This window comes from Verticillium nonalfalfae (assembly GCF_003724135.2).
Source record: "Verticillium nonalfalfae strain VnAa140/NRRL 66861 chromosome Unknown scaffold_30, whole genome shotgun sequence".
NCBI classification, from domain to species: domain Eukaryota; kingdom Fungi; phylum Ascomycota; class Sordariomycetes; order Glomerellales; family Plectosphaerellaceae; genus Verticillium; species Verticillium nonalfalfae.
Genome location: NW_021167255.1, coordinates 101,898 through 117,085, shown reverse-complemented (window position 1 = coordinate 117,085; position 15,188 = coordinate 101,898). Strand labels below are relative to the sequence as shown.

Sequence of the window (15,188 nt, the reverse complement as noted above, 5' to 3'; positions counted from 1 at the left end):
TCAGGGGGTGGAGGGGGGGAGGGCTGACGGGGGGGGGGCAGTGGGGGAACACGAGGCTAAGTCCACTGAAGCTTCACAAGCTTTCGCAAGCCTACCCGCTGTTCAACAGCAACCCCTGGCCTATAACCTGCACCGAAGCGCATGGGGAAGCCAGACAAGACACATCTGGTTCCACTCAGCGCAGTTTGTCTGAGCACCACTGAATGCATGACTCTAGTGACGAACACGAAGCAAGCCAGCCACATGTGTGGGCCTGTACTGGGTAATAACATTGCGACGCACGGCACTTGGCGATCCTTTGTTTGACAGTCCGGCGATCTATCAGACACCTGCCAGTCAAACTATCCGACGAGCCGCCGCGCACCGAGATGACGCCTGGTACCACGTCGCGACTGCCCTACGTGCCGCGCCGCAGGGCTGATCAGGTTAGGAAGTCGGAGGTCCATCCGAAATATTGGCATTCTATCCTCGACTTGACAATACACTACTAGATCTTACGAATGCATACATCGTCCATGACATGTTTGGTGCTTGCTGTTGTTGTACACTTGACAGTATGATCAGTCCCAGGCCTCGACTGCGGCCTCAATGAGGGGCCGGATGACCTTCCTCCCGGCGTCTTCCCGCTCATGCGTCCAGACCATCTGGCGCTTGCCCAGCTCGTCGGCCCGATGCCATGGCTTCACGTTCAGCGACTCGTCTGCCTCGACGGCTTTCACGACCGTCTCGAAAAGACTGTCCGCCTGTGTCTCGTTGATGCGCACATCGGTGCGGACCACCAGGACGATCTCGCGGATCTTGCGCTTCTTGCCGCTGGCATCCCTGGTCTTGTACTTGTTGAGGGCAACGCTAATGTCGGCACCGACCTGCGCCGTCCACGCCGCTTCGATGGCGAACCAGTCAAACAGCTCGCCGAACTCGGTCTTCTTGATCTGCTCCTCGAGCGAGTACGGGATCGACCCGAAGCCGAGGCTGACGGTGGGCGTGCGCGGCGACGGCGTGTCGACGAGGTCGCCCTTCCAGTCCCTCCGCAGCAGATCACGGACGCCGAGATGGTCAAGGTCCTTCTTGGCAGCACTGAGTTCGTCGTCGAGCTCGGCCATCTTGTCCTCCAGGTCTGTGCCGCGCCAGTCGCTCCGGTCCAGGACTCGCTGCGCCGTCTTGCGGTCCTCTTCGGTGGCATCTCGGAGTCCGCCGGCATCGATCGCGATGGCCGACAGGATGAGCTCGAGAAGCTCGTGGGGCATGTGGTACTCTTCCGGCAGGGCCTCGAGCTCGTCGAGCATCTGGCGCGCGACAATGGTCGTGCAGCTCGCCACCTTTTCGAAGATGCGCGGCTCGGCATGAGGCCCGGCGCCGTTGTCCTTGTGGTGGTCAAAGATGCTCAGAAGCTTGGCATCGTGCCACTTCCTCAGCGGGACAGGGTGGTCCACAATCACGATGCCTTTGATGTCGTTTGCCAGCGTCTCCGGATCCTCAGGAAGCTCTTCGATGGTGAGCAGGTCCGAGTGGCCTGAGCTCATCTGGGAGTTGTCGAGGGCGATCTTGTTCTCGGGTCGCAGATCGAGGGCATCGGTCGGAGTCTGCAGCAGAGCAATGGCCTTGATCGGGTTCGACGTGTTGAAAGTCGAGTGCTGTAGGTGATACGCCCAGGTGAGGGCGGCAGTCATGGAGTCGAGATCGCCGCCTTCGTTGCCCTGGACAATTGTCCACTCTGAGGACCGCCCTGCTTGCCAATCGATGAGGAAGCGCCTCTTCGTCTCGCGCGACCATTCGCTGAAGTGTCCGACGCCGGTCTCTCGAGGTCCTTGTGCGGTCTGCGTCGAGTCGGGCTCGGCCATGACGTGCTGTTGCGGCAAGTCTTCGAGCGGCTTGGCCTCGGCGAACAGACAGGCGCCTAGCGAAGCCCCGAGGAGGCACAGCTGCGAGAGATGCATGGTGAATGATCGGATCTGCGCGAGGACAAACAGCCAGCGCCAGGTTCCAAACTTGAACGAAAGTAAGGTGTTGGGTGGTAAGTGGGTGGAAGGATGGCAGCTGAGAACACGAAGAACTGACCCAGTAATAAACGGGGTTGGACGCGCTTGCTTACATGACGTGAGAGCTCAAGCTTAAATAGTGGAGCATCCGTTTCGGGCGCCTGTGTCTTGGCGGTCACACATATACTCTCGCGGTCCCCTCACAGCATCTCCGGCCATTGATAGGTGTGAGGATTATGCACCTACTGTAGAAGCTTACGTACGTATGCATGAGTATCTACTCAAAATGCCGCTTTAAGACAAAGTCCTCCTCACAAAGACCGCGCAACTCCACGTTCAGGTGACACAAGACAACCAGCCTGGGCCGCTTCCTCTCCTGTACCAAAGTCCTGGTATTTGTCAAGACCTCCGGGGGAAGCGGCGGACATCAATCATACAAGGCGCGCTTGTCTGTGAACCCTATCGCAGGGCAGGTGTGCTTCTTAGGCAACACCTCTCATTTTCTTGAGTTTTCTTGGAGGATCTGGCGGGCCGACGCTCGGCGATCTGTCCTTCTTGAACATGCCGCTGAATCGACTCTCCCGAGGCGCCAATGGCTGGATTGGTAGCTGCTGGGACGATGAAGGGTAGTCGGGCTCAGAGGGCTCGTATGTCTCTTGTATCTGGTCCAGCGGAGGCATGGCCCCTTCCGGGTGGTGGAAACGCTGGTTCTCCGCCTCGTAACGGCCCCGTTCGAGGACGTCCTCGTTCTTCTGGACCGCTACGCTGTCGGGCTCGTGGAACCGTTTGTCGATGGAGGAGTTGAACGTCCCGCGCAGGAGATCACCGGCACCCTGATAACAACGTATTATTCATCGTGCTCAAAACACAATTAGGGGAGGAGGGGGGGGGGGGGGGGTAGGCGTACATGTACTCCGGCCGCAGCCCGCTTCAGGTTGTCGAAAGTCTTTACTGACCCTAGACCCTTTGGTGTACTGTTGCTGCCGAGCCGTGCGTTATTTCCCTGCGCCTCGTGCGGCAATGGTTGGTTTGACGGATGTGCATAGTCCTGCGGTCCTTGGTCCGACGGACTGAAGCCTTCTTGGGGCTGCATGGCGGTTGCGAGAGGCCTCGTCTGGTTAGGCATACCCTCGAGAGACCGTCTGGCATTCCGTTCCGGTATCACGGGAGGTGGGTTCCTTGCCTCCACCGGGGTCATGGGCGAGGTCGGCTCCTGGGGCGGAACAAGGCCCGCTCCGGAAGCTCCTGGCATCTGTTCATCCTGTTCTACCTGGGTAGGGGGCTCAATGCCCGTCGGCAGCTCGGTGGCTTTATCATGCGGCCGTTCGATTATGGTTTTCTCCTACACTTAGCGAACAGTCCGGGGTCATAGGAGAAGATAGCTGTGGAAGGGATCACGGATGTACGTACAGCGCCGTCCTGGCCAGTGATTGTCGTCGTCGTCGTCGTCGTTGTCGTCGTCGTCGTGATGGTCTGCCCCGTATTGGGGTTGCTGTGGGTTTCCCTCTTGATGGTAGGCGATGTGTACGACGTCGGGCCCCTGAGTGCTTCTTCCGTTGGGTTGGACATTGATGTTGGATTGCTTGAAGGTTCACTGCGGGATAGACCGTTGGTGCTCTTCGAGATGTCCGACGGCGATTGTGTGCTCAGAGTTGTGTCGGGCTTGCTGCTGTTCTCTGAAGAGGATCCAGCGAGCTGGCTGTCCAAACTCGAGTTTGGGATCGGTTGTTCTGTGGTTTTGGCTTGGCTTCTTCCGCCCAATATGTCCATCAATCGAGATCGCCTGCCTTTGGAATCCGCTGTCGACATTGCGAACGAGATGGATCACACACTCAATGCTGCTGGTATGTTCGTCCGTTGAATAGGAGTTGTTGCGTCTCTGAATAATGCCACCGCAAGCCATGTACAGATGGAACCTGCTTGGCTGGGCATGATCCTTGATGAGGTCATCTCCCCCAGTGCACCACTTGGCTTCGCAGGCGTTGGAGGCCACGACAGATGACGTCGCATGGCTGATCGTCATACCCCGACAAGGCTACTAGCTTTATGCACAGCACCTGTATCCCACGGCATTCGCGTGCCGACATCTCACTCTTTTGTCGAGAAGGATTGGTCGTGAGCTCATGATTTATGGGGGTGAAATACGCACTCCCCTGGGCGAGGATCACGTCTTGGCAAGAAGCCTCACCCTGACCCTTAGAGGCTCCAAATTGAGCCTCCACCTGCTTGTATCTATCCGTCAGATCTCCTGCGACAGGAACATCGAGCGGTTGTGTGCCAGGGCCAGAATGGCGTTTTAGGATGTGGAAGTGGTTTTCTACACGTTGGACGCCATAACGGACTGAGCGTTGTGGTCTGATGTGACAAAAAATGAAACGACCTCAGAATGTAGACTTGCTGTATTATGAAATAAAGTGTAACGACAGAGTACACCTGCATTGGAAACCGTTTACCTGCCTCATCCTAATGACCCCTTTCGTTGTGATGTAATGGATATCCCTTACCACAGCTGGAACGGCTGAGTATCTGCTTGAATACTCTACACAGGCTGCGCGCTGTCGTCATTTTGAACTCCGAAAAAGAAATGAAATGACCGGTATCAGCGAACGCAGAGCGACGTGGCAGTATGCTGTGCGCGGGGTATCATACATCCCCTTACTAGCATGCACATACTAAAGGCCTATACTCATGGTACACTCCATATAGCTATTTTGCGCGTCCGTCTTCTGGGGAGAATTAGCTACTCATTGTGGTGGTCAGATATTCTTCGTTCTTCATTCATTTGATTCCCGGATGTATTCAGCAACATGTAGTGCATGCGAAGCAGAATCAAGACAGTCCGTACGAGTTCGATTCACGATATTCTTCCCGTAACAAAGCTGGCTCCAAGACCGCTGTGTGCAAGCGAGGGCCGGGCGGAAACCTATCTTGGCCCAGAGGAGCAAAGAGGATCCGTCTGTTGGCAGTACTCTTTCTGGCGCTCGAGAAGGACTAGAAAACAACTCTTGAACATTGCACAATCCAAGTCCGGCCAGAACAGCCCGATACACATGGCAACAGGTTAGATACGGTACCCTGTCTGGTACCACTGTACCTAGTCAGAAGAATACGGGCAACAATCATCATGAGCAATCGGGGAGTATTGGTGTGAAGCGAATGACTGTATTTAATGTTGACGCGAAGTAACTCAACGAACGACCCCGACACTAGCTCTCCGGACCGGGAACCACGTGGTGATGTGCTGGCTGTAGCGTGCCGAAAGCTCGAGATGTATCGGTCTGATTGGGATACTGTACAATCAACCAATCCTAACATGCCGAAGCATACGGACTACCCGGACCTCATTGTCGTTTAAACCCTGCTCCACCGAGCGTGAGCTTCAACCCGAGTTTTGAGACATGACGTCTCACTCCTATTGCCTTCCCTGCGATGGCCTTTTTGGAAACCGCTCGCCGCCACAAACTCCGTAAGGGCTATTCGCCATCTCTCGTTCGACTGTCTCATGATTTGCACCACCTTGATGTTCAGCAGCGCAAGTACACTGCTTGACTGTCGTATGCGCACAATCAGGTCCGCCCAGGCAGCGTGGTAACCGTCGGTAGGTATCGCTAGGGCGAACCGCCTGACACGTCAACCAGCACGCTATCGGCTGATGTTGTGATGCGGATTCCTTCGAGACAGCCTGTTGTCATTTGACCAGGCATGTCCTCGGGCACTCGTCGAGCCTTGGGTTGCCATGTTGTATAGCTTGCGGCGAGCTGAACCCAGTGGGGGCAATGTCGAGACGACTCATACATGACTTTTGATGTCTACCGTCTCGTAACTCAGTCGAAGCCGCCGCCAATCTGACTGTGGAAGGCAGTGCTGACGCTCTTTTCATCGTCATCCTTGTCGAAGCGACGTCCGTAGCCATTGCCAGGGCCATTTCGGTTCCCGCTGGTCGAGTTGACATATTGCGTGAGACGGTCGCTGCGGCTGTAAGATGCCGGCCGCATACCGTGAATGGCATCTTGAAGACCCGCGCCCAGGCTGACACCGCCCTGACCTACTCCCTTGGCCCCGATGACACTAGCGCTTGCATCGGTGTACTCAGAATTGGCCACACTCTCGCCAGCGATGCTCTCTGCGCCGCGAGCGGCCCTGCGATTGCCAGATCGACCAGTAGGGGCACCTGGTAGTCCGGGCCAGGTTTCGTGGCCGAATCCGGAGAAGAACTGAGGGTAGGTCGTGTTGAGGCCGGCGCCGCCGAGGCTGGAGCTGTGAATAGAGGAGACGTCGTCAGGAATGTAGGACACGACCGAGCCTGTATCAAAATCGCGGACAGAACCGCCAGGAGGACCGTAACGGCTGCCATTATTGTTCCCATTGCCGCTGCTGTATCCGCCGGCAGCGTATTGGTTAGGCTGGTTGAACTTTTGACGGTACGGCGTCTTGGGTTTGCCAAACTGGAGGAGGGAGCTTTGCAGGTTGGTAAGCGGGCCCTCGACGAGACACTTGCGGTCCTTAAAGTGGACAAGGAGATGGTGCCAAAGCTCGTGCTTAGACAGCACCTTGGGGTTACCGAGGATGACGAGGCCGTACTTCGCACGCGTGAGACCAACGTTCAGGCGACGGGGGTCCGAAAGGAAACCGATGCCTTGGTTGTCGCTGGAACGCACGCAAGAGAGCACGATGAAATCCTTCTCTCTGCCCTGGAAAGCGTCGACCGACGCCACCTCGACCTCCTTGTAGCTTTCCTTCTTGAAAGTGCCCGTGTTCTGCATCGTGCTAACGATGTAGCTGCGCTGGCCTTCGTACGGGGTGATAACACCGATGTCCTGGGGCTTAACGCCTGCCTTGAAGAACCGAGTCACAACCTTCTCGACGTTCGAAGCCTCGGTGCGGTTGAGATAAGATGTGCCGGAGGCTGAGATCTCCTCGTTGCCTAGGTTCGACCAGAACATCATGGGTGTATCGGCAACGGGCCACGGGAAGTCGACATCGCGGCGGAGTCGCTGGGCGTGCGTCACGCCGTTTTGAAGGGAGCCATCGTAGAACATGTTGGATGGGAATTCCGACAGGCATGGGTGCATGCGGTACTGAGTGTTCAGCCGAATAGGCTGCAGGCGCAGATTCACCAGTCGCTCGAACAGAGACTGGTTAAGGCCTGCCTTCGCTGCCTTCTTGTTCATGATGACTGGGCCCAGCTGCTTGTGATCGCCAACAAGAACCACCTGCTTGCAACCGAGAACAAGAGGAATCATACATTCCGGCTCAGCAGACTGGGTCGACTCATCGATCAAAACGTTGCGGAACTTGATCTTAGAGAGACGGGGATCGCCAGCTCCAACACAGGTGCAGCAGACGACGTCAGCGTTGTGTAAAATGTCACGCTCGGCAGCCTTGGTCAGCTGCTTGAACTTCTTCTCATCCTGGCTGGAGAGTTCGCCAAGCTCGGTCTTCAGCTGTGCAAGTTTGACAAGCTCGCCATTGCTGTCGTTCATACGGACTTGTTCGTGGAGAGCGAGGAAACTGACAGAGGACTCAACATCCTCACGGGACTTGGCTGTCAAGCGCACGACCTTGAGCCCTGTGCGGTGGATACGTTCGCAAAGTTGATCGACGGCAACGTTAGAAGGCGCACAGACGAGGACCTGTCCTCCGCTGCTCTTAGCGAGATGGTAGATGATGGTCGCCGACGTGACGGTCTTGCCAGTGCCCGGGGGCCCCTGGATGCTTCGCAGCGTTAGCAGTGCGCAGAATGTCCAATGACGTGGAGTGTTGACTTACAGACTCAGAGGCGTTTGAAGGACCGCCTTGATGGCAGAAATCTGGGACTGGTTGAGGTCGGGTAGTCCAGGAGCGGTAAACTTCTTCGGCATGGCCGTCTTCATAGGCGCGACCGCAACGTCACGTCCAAGCAGCTTGTGAACGATGAAACCCGAGACACTGTTGTCATCAACAGCGAAAGTCTTCATGGCGAGCTGCATGCGGTCATATGAAGTCGCCTTCCACACATAATCGGCCGAAAAGTTGTGGGTGCACTCGGTTGGGACCGTCTTCTCGTTACCGGCCTTACGCAGCTCCAGAGTGACCTCGTCAGAGTGATTGTTGGGAATCTTGATCACGTAGCCAACGCCTTCCCAGGCTGGACGAAGCTCTCCCTTGTAGCGGAGTCGCATCTCGTCACCAACAGCCAGCTTCACATCGCCGGACTCTATCTTGTGAAGCTCGAAGCTTGCAAGATGCTTGCCGTTCAGGCCGTAATCCCAGCGAATCTGAAGGCCGTCCTCCGATTGCGCTTCCTTGAGCTTCTTGTCGTAGTCGGACTCCATCTTGACCAGAGGGCCAAAAACATTCTGGTACTGAAACGGGTCTTCGTACTTGAGCAGCACAGGATGAGGATCGTCATCAATACTGGTCGCCTTGTCCAAATCGGCAACCGTTGCCGTCATATCCTCTTTCCACAGTTCCTCGAGCTTAGCCATGACATTCGGGGTCAAGTGACGGGCGCGCAGCTGCTCGGCGTCTGAGGGCGTTGCGACCAGCCACGGGAGGAAGGCGCGCTCCTCAATCAAGGGCTGCCATCGTGAGATGTCCCAGCTCATGTCCTTCGAGGAAGTGCTGGCGGCGCATGGCTGTCGGCAGAGAAGAACGACGACGGTATCGGCTTTGGCAGGGATGAATCCCAGCAGGAAGACGTTTTTGCTTCCGCAGTTGTAGCACTCGAGGATAGTGTCGCCAAGGGTCGATTCAGGGTGAAGCTGGACTTCTCGGTGGCGAGCGCGAACGAGATGGTTGACAATGTGGCTGGAGGTCGTGTTGCCGCGAGCACTGCAGAACCATTTGTTGCAGCCAAGGCACTTGACAACGGAGCTCGGGGAATGGATGCCGCAGTACCTTCATGGATCGTCAAAGTCAGCAGAGGGCCAGAGTCGCATTTCGGGAGAAGTGGGGTAGCAAGACGTACGAGCAGGCATGCGCAGGCAGCTCTCTTTCCTCCTCTTGAGCGTGACCGAGTTTCAGGTCTTGCAAAGCGCCAACGGGTGCGCTCGTCAGACTGTCATTATCCTCCTCGTCATATAGCTCAGTCTGATTGTCGTCGTCATCGGCGCGGCGTCGTCCGCCGCGGCCCCCAAACTTGCCACCATAAAGGAGGCTTTCGTCCGCATCGATAGTCGAGAGGTCGTCGGCGCCGGCCTTGATCGCAGCAGCGGAATCGGAGATCAAGTGGTTTCCGAGGTGAGTAAAGGCTCCCTCCATGATCGCGCAGCGACGGGGGAAGTGATTGTTGTCAAGAGTTCTGCTCGGATAAAGCACCCTTGGAAAGATCAGCAACGAAGTCTTCGGTCGCTCGAATGGCTGAGCCGACAGCAGTGGCCTTCTCCGAGCGTATGGAAGGGAGTAGCCTAAGTTCGAAGATTGTGCGACTCACCGGACAGTATTTTCGGTATGTCTCGCAATAAGGTCCCGTTCGGCAGGGTCTCGGGTGCGGCTCTGGGTCGTGCGGGAAGAGATTCGGGGTAATGTGAGAACAGGGCAGGTCACATCATACCGACCAGCGTGCAGGTTGGCTTGGTTGTCGTGCGTGCTATGTGAGGATGCCTCGGATTTGCAGTTGTGTTCGAGGGCACAGTGGCGCTGTCTCGGTGCAAGTCGCGCGAAGCTTGATGATCCTGGAATTCAAAGACGGCGCCCAAAGTCAGATTGGCCGATCACTAAGGTATGATGGCTTGCTCCCTCTTTTTTGGTGGGATGCCCCGTTATCGCCATGTGACGCCCCCGCGATAAAGATAGCACGGGCCATTTCGGTTCCGATAAGGAAAGATTATTCGGGTCGTCAAGATTTCTGGAGGCTTTTGGCGAAGCCGACCAAGGACGAATGCGACATTCGATAATCTCGACCACCTGCGTACACGAACGAAACCAAGGGCCAACCGCGCCAGCCGGAGTAGACGACAGAAGGAAATCTTCGACCATAACCGACCCCGACCCGAAACGAAACAACTGCCGACCTTGTGCACGCCTCGCGTCACCGAATCGCCGTCATGCTGGTGAGGACTTTGGCAGTCAGATAAAATGGGCGCAAACTAATGCATTTCAGCGCAAACAAGCTAGGCAGCGGAGGGACTACCTCTACAGGCGCGCGACGGCCCTGAAGGAAGCAGAGACCGCAGAGAAGAGAGCCCAGTTGAGGGAGGCCCTGGCGTCAGGGAAAGCATTGGACCCCTCCATTGCGAAAGATCAAAAACTCCGAAAGGGTATGTGACCTTCATGACGAAGACTATTTGCGGCGCACAAATTTTGAAAGATCAACAAGCGGTGATAATTCAGATCTGATGGTCACTCGGTGGACTGTTGCCAGGAGACACGACAGAAGGCCACTAACACATGTATCCCAGACTACCAATACGATGAAGCTGGCGACATCAACGCAGCGGCGGATCAGCTCGACGACGAATACGCCGCAACTTCGGGCCTGAGCGAACCGAGAATTCGTATGTGCATCCTCCCCTATATACTCTTCTGAGGAAAAGGACTAAAACCCCACAGTTGTCACAACTTCTCGAGATCCCTCCAGCAGACTCGCAGCCTTCTCCAAGGAGATAAGGTTGCTGTTTCCTACCTCGGTCCGGCTCAATCGTGGCAACCTCATTCTGCCTGACCTTGTCATGTCTTCCAAGACGAACGGGTTGTCTGATCTTGTTCTACTGAGCGAGCATCGAGGTACACCCACGGCTCTGACCGTCAGCCACCTGCCTTTTGGGCCTACCGTGTCCTTTTCTCTTCACAACGTGGTCATGATGGCCGAAATCAAGAGCCTTGGCACAGTCAGCGAGCAATATCCCGTATGGTTCCCCTGAACCATCATTTTATGGCACGGTGCCAGAGACTAACATAGGCTCTAGCATCTCATCTTTGAAGGTTTCAAAAGGTATGTACTTGTAAAAGATCTGTATCGGCAGCACGTGGCACGGGCGCAAACGCCGAGAGGCCGAAACTGACTGGATATCCACAGCCCACTAGGAAAGCGAATCGTCACCGTGTTGAAGCATCTGTTCCCACCGAGGGAGCCCATAACGAGCAAGAACCAGGTGGGAAGCCGAGTTGTCACCTTTGTCAACGAAGACGACTGTATCGAAGTCCGACAGTAAGTTGCTGGCCGAGAGCGCCGCACCTGGAACCTACTGACCGCTCGGTGTAGTCACGTCTTCGTTCGAACATCCTACGACTCAGTGGAGCTGGCTGAGGTTGGGCCTCGAATGACCATGAGGCCGTTCGAGGTCAGAGCCGGAACGCTGGAGGCCAAGGGCGACGTGGAGTGGCACCTCTCACAGTACACGCGTACGGGCCGCAAGAAGAACTACCTGTGAGGCGACATGTTTGCTGTTTTGTCGTCAGGAAAGTAGACGGCGGAGCCAGCCGTACAGGGACATGAGGCAGAGGAGCCCCTCGATGGTATCTCTGGCATAGTGATCACACAGGGTGTTGAAGAAGCTGATGACACACTCCCTCACCAGGACGTTGATGAGATGGCCATGCGGCAGCATTGCGAGAGATGTAACGGCTGGCCGAAGCAGTGGTAGGTAGCACGAAACCAGCACTTGAGTAGCCGTGATTACCTTACTTTATGTAAGGTTAGGCCTATGGAGGCAGCTGCAGCCATCACGAAATGCTCCGCTATGTGGGACATGAGTCCACGGCGAGGCTTCTGCGTTTGGGAATAAGACATGGAAGAGAGTTGAGGACGTCTGGACAAAGGATGACGCAGAGCACCAAGACGATGTACATCAGGCAAGGGCGAAAGAAGCCAATGTCGGTGAAAGGAAAAAAACTACTAAAAAACTGGACGGCGCTGGAAAAGATACCAATAGACGAACCCATGATGATCACATCTCAAGCGCGTGTAGGACATTCTATGCAGTCATGCCTTGTGATGCATCGTCAGGAAGCCAGCGACGTCTCCTACTGTGCAGATTGCACAATAACAGATGCAGGTCGCAGGCGATGCCGGAATGTGGACAGGGTTTGAAAAAGGCAGCCATGAACCAATGGGAGGTGGGCGGTGTTCGATGAACATTCTACAAGAAATGGACATCATCAGATGGTTCCGATCTGCCGAGACTAACAAATTGAACAATAGATGGATGCCTAATGCGGAGGTCGCGAAAGCCGATGCGAGGCGTGTGTGGCAACACGAATTAGACGAGCTTACAGTGCGAAGCCCGAAGAGGCGAAGCACAGCCCAGTAGCTTGCGAAGACTGCGGACGACGACGACGACCCCGCCGCCCTATTTTCGGTGGCCCGCAGTGGCATGGAGAACAGAGCCAGCACTGATGGAGTGATGGTTCGCTGGACTGGAGGGACTGGCGCAGCCACAAGTCTTGGAACGGCACAGGCGTGTTGGTCAAGCCGGTTCGGGATCTCACGCTGCTGCATGGGCGACCTTACATGCAGGGCAGCCACGCCAGCGTGGGCTCAGTGACAGACATTCGGAACATGGTTCCAGATGTCCCATGGAAGGGAGGCTCCGCTGAAGATATTGGGCACCTGTACTTGCACGCCGCCCGCTGGGTGTCGTCTGTTACGTGTGTCAAATGACCAACCAAGCAAGGTAGTTGGCTGTGACAAGGAAGGGTCGCGAATCTCTTTCGATCTCGGTTTGGCTGTCATCTCATGCCAGAACAAAGAAGAGAACAGAAGGCCCTGGCGCTGAAGGAGCGTGGGCGCTGAAGGAGCATGTGCTCACCCACCTGCACTTTCGGCCATTTCAAGCCCCGGAGCCAGGCTACGCACAGCCCCCAAGGCACCTGTATGTACCTTCAGAGGTAGGCAGTTCCGTAGGACTCTGTCTACGGGTGGGGAGTCCTGGCACGAAGCACAAAAGAGACTGCTGTCCGCCGCCCCCGAGCTGCCGGCCAAGTTCGATTCAGCGCTCAGACAATCGGACCCCAGGCCCCAGCAAGCACCACAGACACCCGAAGCCCCCCCCCCCGTTCAGCACGCAGAGCATCTCACTGTGCCCTTGGAAGCTCGCAGGGATCCCCAGGCCCAGTCAAGACCCAAGCTTCAACGTCATTTACCCTTGCCGTCCCATTCTTCTGTTCACTGGCCAGTCAGATCGCCGCATCCGCAAACTTTCGACAGTCCAGGTACCCCGTCCGCGTGCAGGTCCTCAGCAACCGGGAATCCCATCTCACCTTAGTACCTACCTCACTCCCTCTCCCTCTCTCTTGTCAATACCTTGCACGCTCCACCACTACCTCACCTCCGGACGGACCGTTTTGATCACAACAAATTCCTCTCCTCAATTCGCCCGCCGCCACCATTCAGCCTTTTGCGAATACATCGACTACCAACGCTCTGCGCGTCCATCGCGCCTCTCTTAATTCTTAGCCCATCATGTCGTACGGACAGTACAGCCAGAACCCCTATGCCCAGGGTCCCGCGGCCGAGGGCGGGTACGACCACAACCAGGTAAGCCCACCTGCCCACCTCCACCCTCGAGCGCAATTGAAGCCATCACCACCATTCTAACATTGACCTCTCTCTCTCCGTCAGAACCAGAGCCAGCAGCAGTATGGCGGCGGCCAGTATGAGATGCAGCCCTATGGCCAACAGCCACAACAGAACCAGGACCAGAGCAACCCATACCAGCAGCAGCAGCAGCAACAGTCATCCGCACCCACCACCATCAGCCAGCAAGACTTTCTCGGTCGCGTACAAAATCTGCGCAACGAAATCCGGACCTTGACGGCTGACATTGAGCACATTGCTCAACTGCACCAACGCGCGCTCTCTTCCGCCGATTCCGTCGCCTCCGACCAGTTGAACAATGCCGTTGCCCAGACCCAACTGCGCAACACGCAGATCACCGAGGAGATCAAGTTCCTCGAGCGCGATGCCGCCCGCACCCAAGACGCCTCCCGCGCCTCCAAGCAAGCCCAGCTGAACTCGGTCAAGAACACTTTCAAGGACGAGCTGCACCGTTACATGCAAGTGGAGAGCGAATACCAGAAGCGCTACAAGGAACAGATTGCCCGTCAATACCGAATCGTCAACCCGGATGCCACGGAAGAGGAGGTCCACGAGGCCACCGAGGTTGACTGGGGCAATGAGGGTGTCTTCCAGACGGCGGTATGTCCCTCCCACCTTCTCTGTCTCTCCTGCCCTCGACCTCCCACATGATGCTAACACCTCGCTGCAGCTGAAGAACAACCGCCTGGGCCAGGCCAACTCGGTCCTCGGCAACGTCCGCGCCCGTCACAGCGAGCTTCAGCGCATCGAGCGCACGCTCGCCGAGGTTGCCCAGCTATTCCAGGAGATGGCCGTCCTCGTCGAGCAGCAGGAAGCCGTCGTCGACGCCGCCGAGCAGAACGCTGTCAACACGGTCGAGAACATCCAAAAGGGCAACGAGCAGGTCGAGGTTGCCAACAAGCACGCCCGCAACCGTCGCAAGCTCAAGTGGTGGTGCCTCCTCGTCGTTGTGCTCATCATCATCATTGTCGCACTTGGCGTCGGTCTCGGCGTCGGTCTTGTCAAGAACTCCACCAGCTAAGCGTTGCTTCGATATATGATGGGCGCGCAAGGGAAGAACCACCAGAAACGCTGCATCGCTACTAGACTTTGATGCGCGACGCCCAACCCTGAGCAGCAACGGCGCAAGAGCCTTTCCCTCTACTTTTTTACACTTAACGCTGCGCCTCCCACGCCATACTTCTGGCGCAACGGGGGCCTTTTCTAATAGGCGTGTTCTGTCTGGTTTGGCAGGAACCGGCAGTTTACGCCGCGTCGCTTGGGCCTTTTGCAAAGTCTCTGACGGCTACATCTTTGTGGATGAAATACTTTGTAGAAGGGAGGGGAGTGAGAAGGGGCGGCTTGGGAGTTTTGTACGTGTTACTTGTATTTACTTTTCTCCCAGGACGGTCTCCTGAGCCGCCCCCGGTTTGGATCCGATGCTGGTAGTGAGAGCAGATATCTCATTGATCGTAATTAATAACTGGAAACTGAAACGAAACTGTCAAGACGTTGAAACGAGGTGATGTACAATCTCTGCTGTAGCATGTTTACCATGCGCCACTTGACCACGAGGTTCTGGTTTTCCACGGCAGACTCTCCCCTCGTGTATTCGGAGTGAGCCAGACATGTTGCACAAGACATACAAACGACACACTGTCATAGACCATGGACGCGGTGTTACAGGTGAGTGGAAGAATTACATACTACCT

At 56.1% G+C, this 15,188-nt stretch overlaps 4 protein-coding genes across 4 annotated transcripts; 2 read left to right on the top strand and 2 right to left on the bottom strand.

Moving 5' to 3' along the window:
* Nucleotides 1-560: 560 nt before the first annotated feature.
* Nucleotides 561-1,937, bottom strand: D7B24_005127 (uncharacterized protein; the record flags this gene model as incomplete). The annotated part of the gene is made up of 1 exon (XM_028639286.1): nucleotides 561-1,937. One exon carries the CDS (start codon nucleotides 1,935-1,937, stop codon nucleotides 561-563), a length of 1,377 nt encoding a protein of 458 aa, XP_028496328.1.
* Nucleotides 1,938-2,461: 524 nt separating this feature from the next.
* Nucleotides 2,462-3,548, bottom strand: D7B24_005126 (uncharacterized protein; the record flags this gene model as incomplete). Its single annotated transcript, XM_028639285.1, has 3 exons — nucleotides 2,462-2,812; nucleotides 2,887-3,321; nucleotides 3,390-3,548. The coding sequence occupies 3 exons, from the start codon at nucleotides 3,546-3,548 to the stop codon at nucleotides 2,462-2,464; spliced, it is 945 nt and encodes a 314-aa protein (XP_028496327.1).
* Nucleotides 3,549-10,006: 6,458 nt separating this feature from the next.
* On the top strand, nucleotides 10,007-11,332 carry IMP4 (snoRNA-binding rRNA-processing protein imp4; the record flags this gene model as incomplete). The annotated part of the gene is made up of 7 exons (XM_028639284.1): nucleotides 10,007-10,012; nucleotides 10,063-10,219; nucleotides 10,361-10,456; nucleotides 10,512-10,807; nucleotides 10,868-10,893; nucleotides 10,978-11,109; nucleotides 11,164-11,332. The coding sequence occupies 7 exons, from the start codon at nucleotides 10,007-10,009 to the stop codon at nucleotides 11,330-11,332; spliced, it is 882 nt and encodes a 293-aa protein (XP_028496326.1).
* Nucleotides 11,333-13,362: 2,030 nt separating this feature from the next.
* On the top strand, nucleotides 13,363-14,518 carry D7B24_005124 (uncharacterized protein; the record flags this gene model as incomplete). Its single annotated transcript, XM_028639283.1, has 3 exons — nucleotides 13,363-13,437; nucleotides 13,522-14,097; nucleotides 14,168-14,518. The coding sequence occupies 3 exons, from the start codon at nucleotides 13,363-13,365 to the stop codon at nucleotides 14,516-14,518; spliced, it is 1,002 nt and encodes a 333-aa protein (XP_028496325.1).
* Nucleotides 14,519-15,188: the final 670 nt, after the last annotated feature.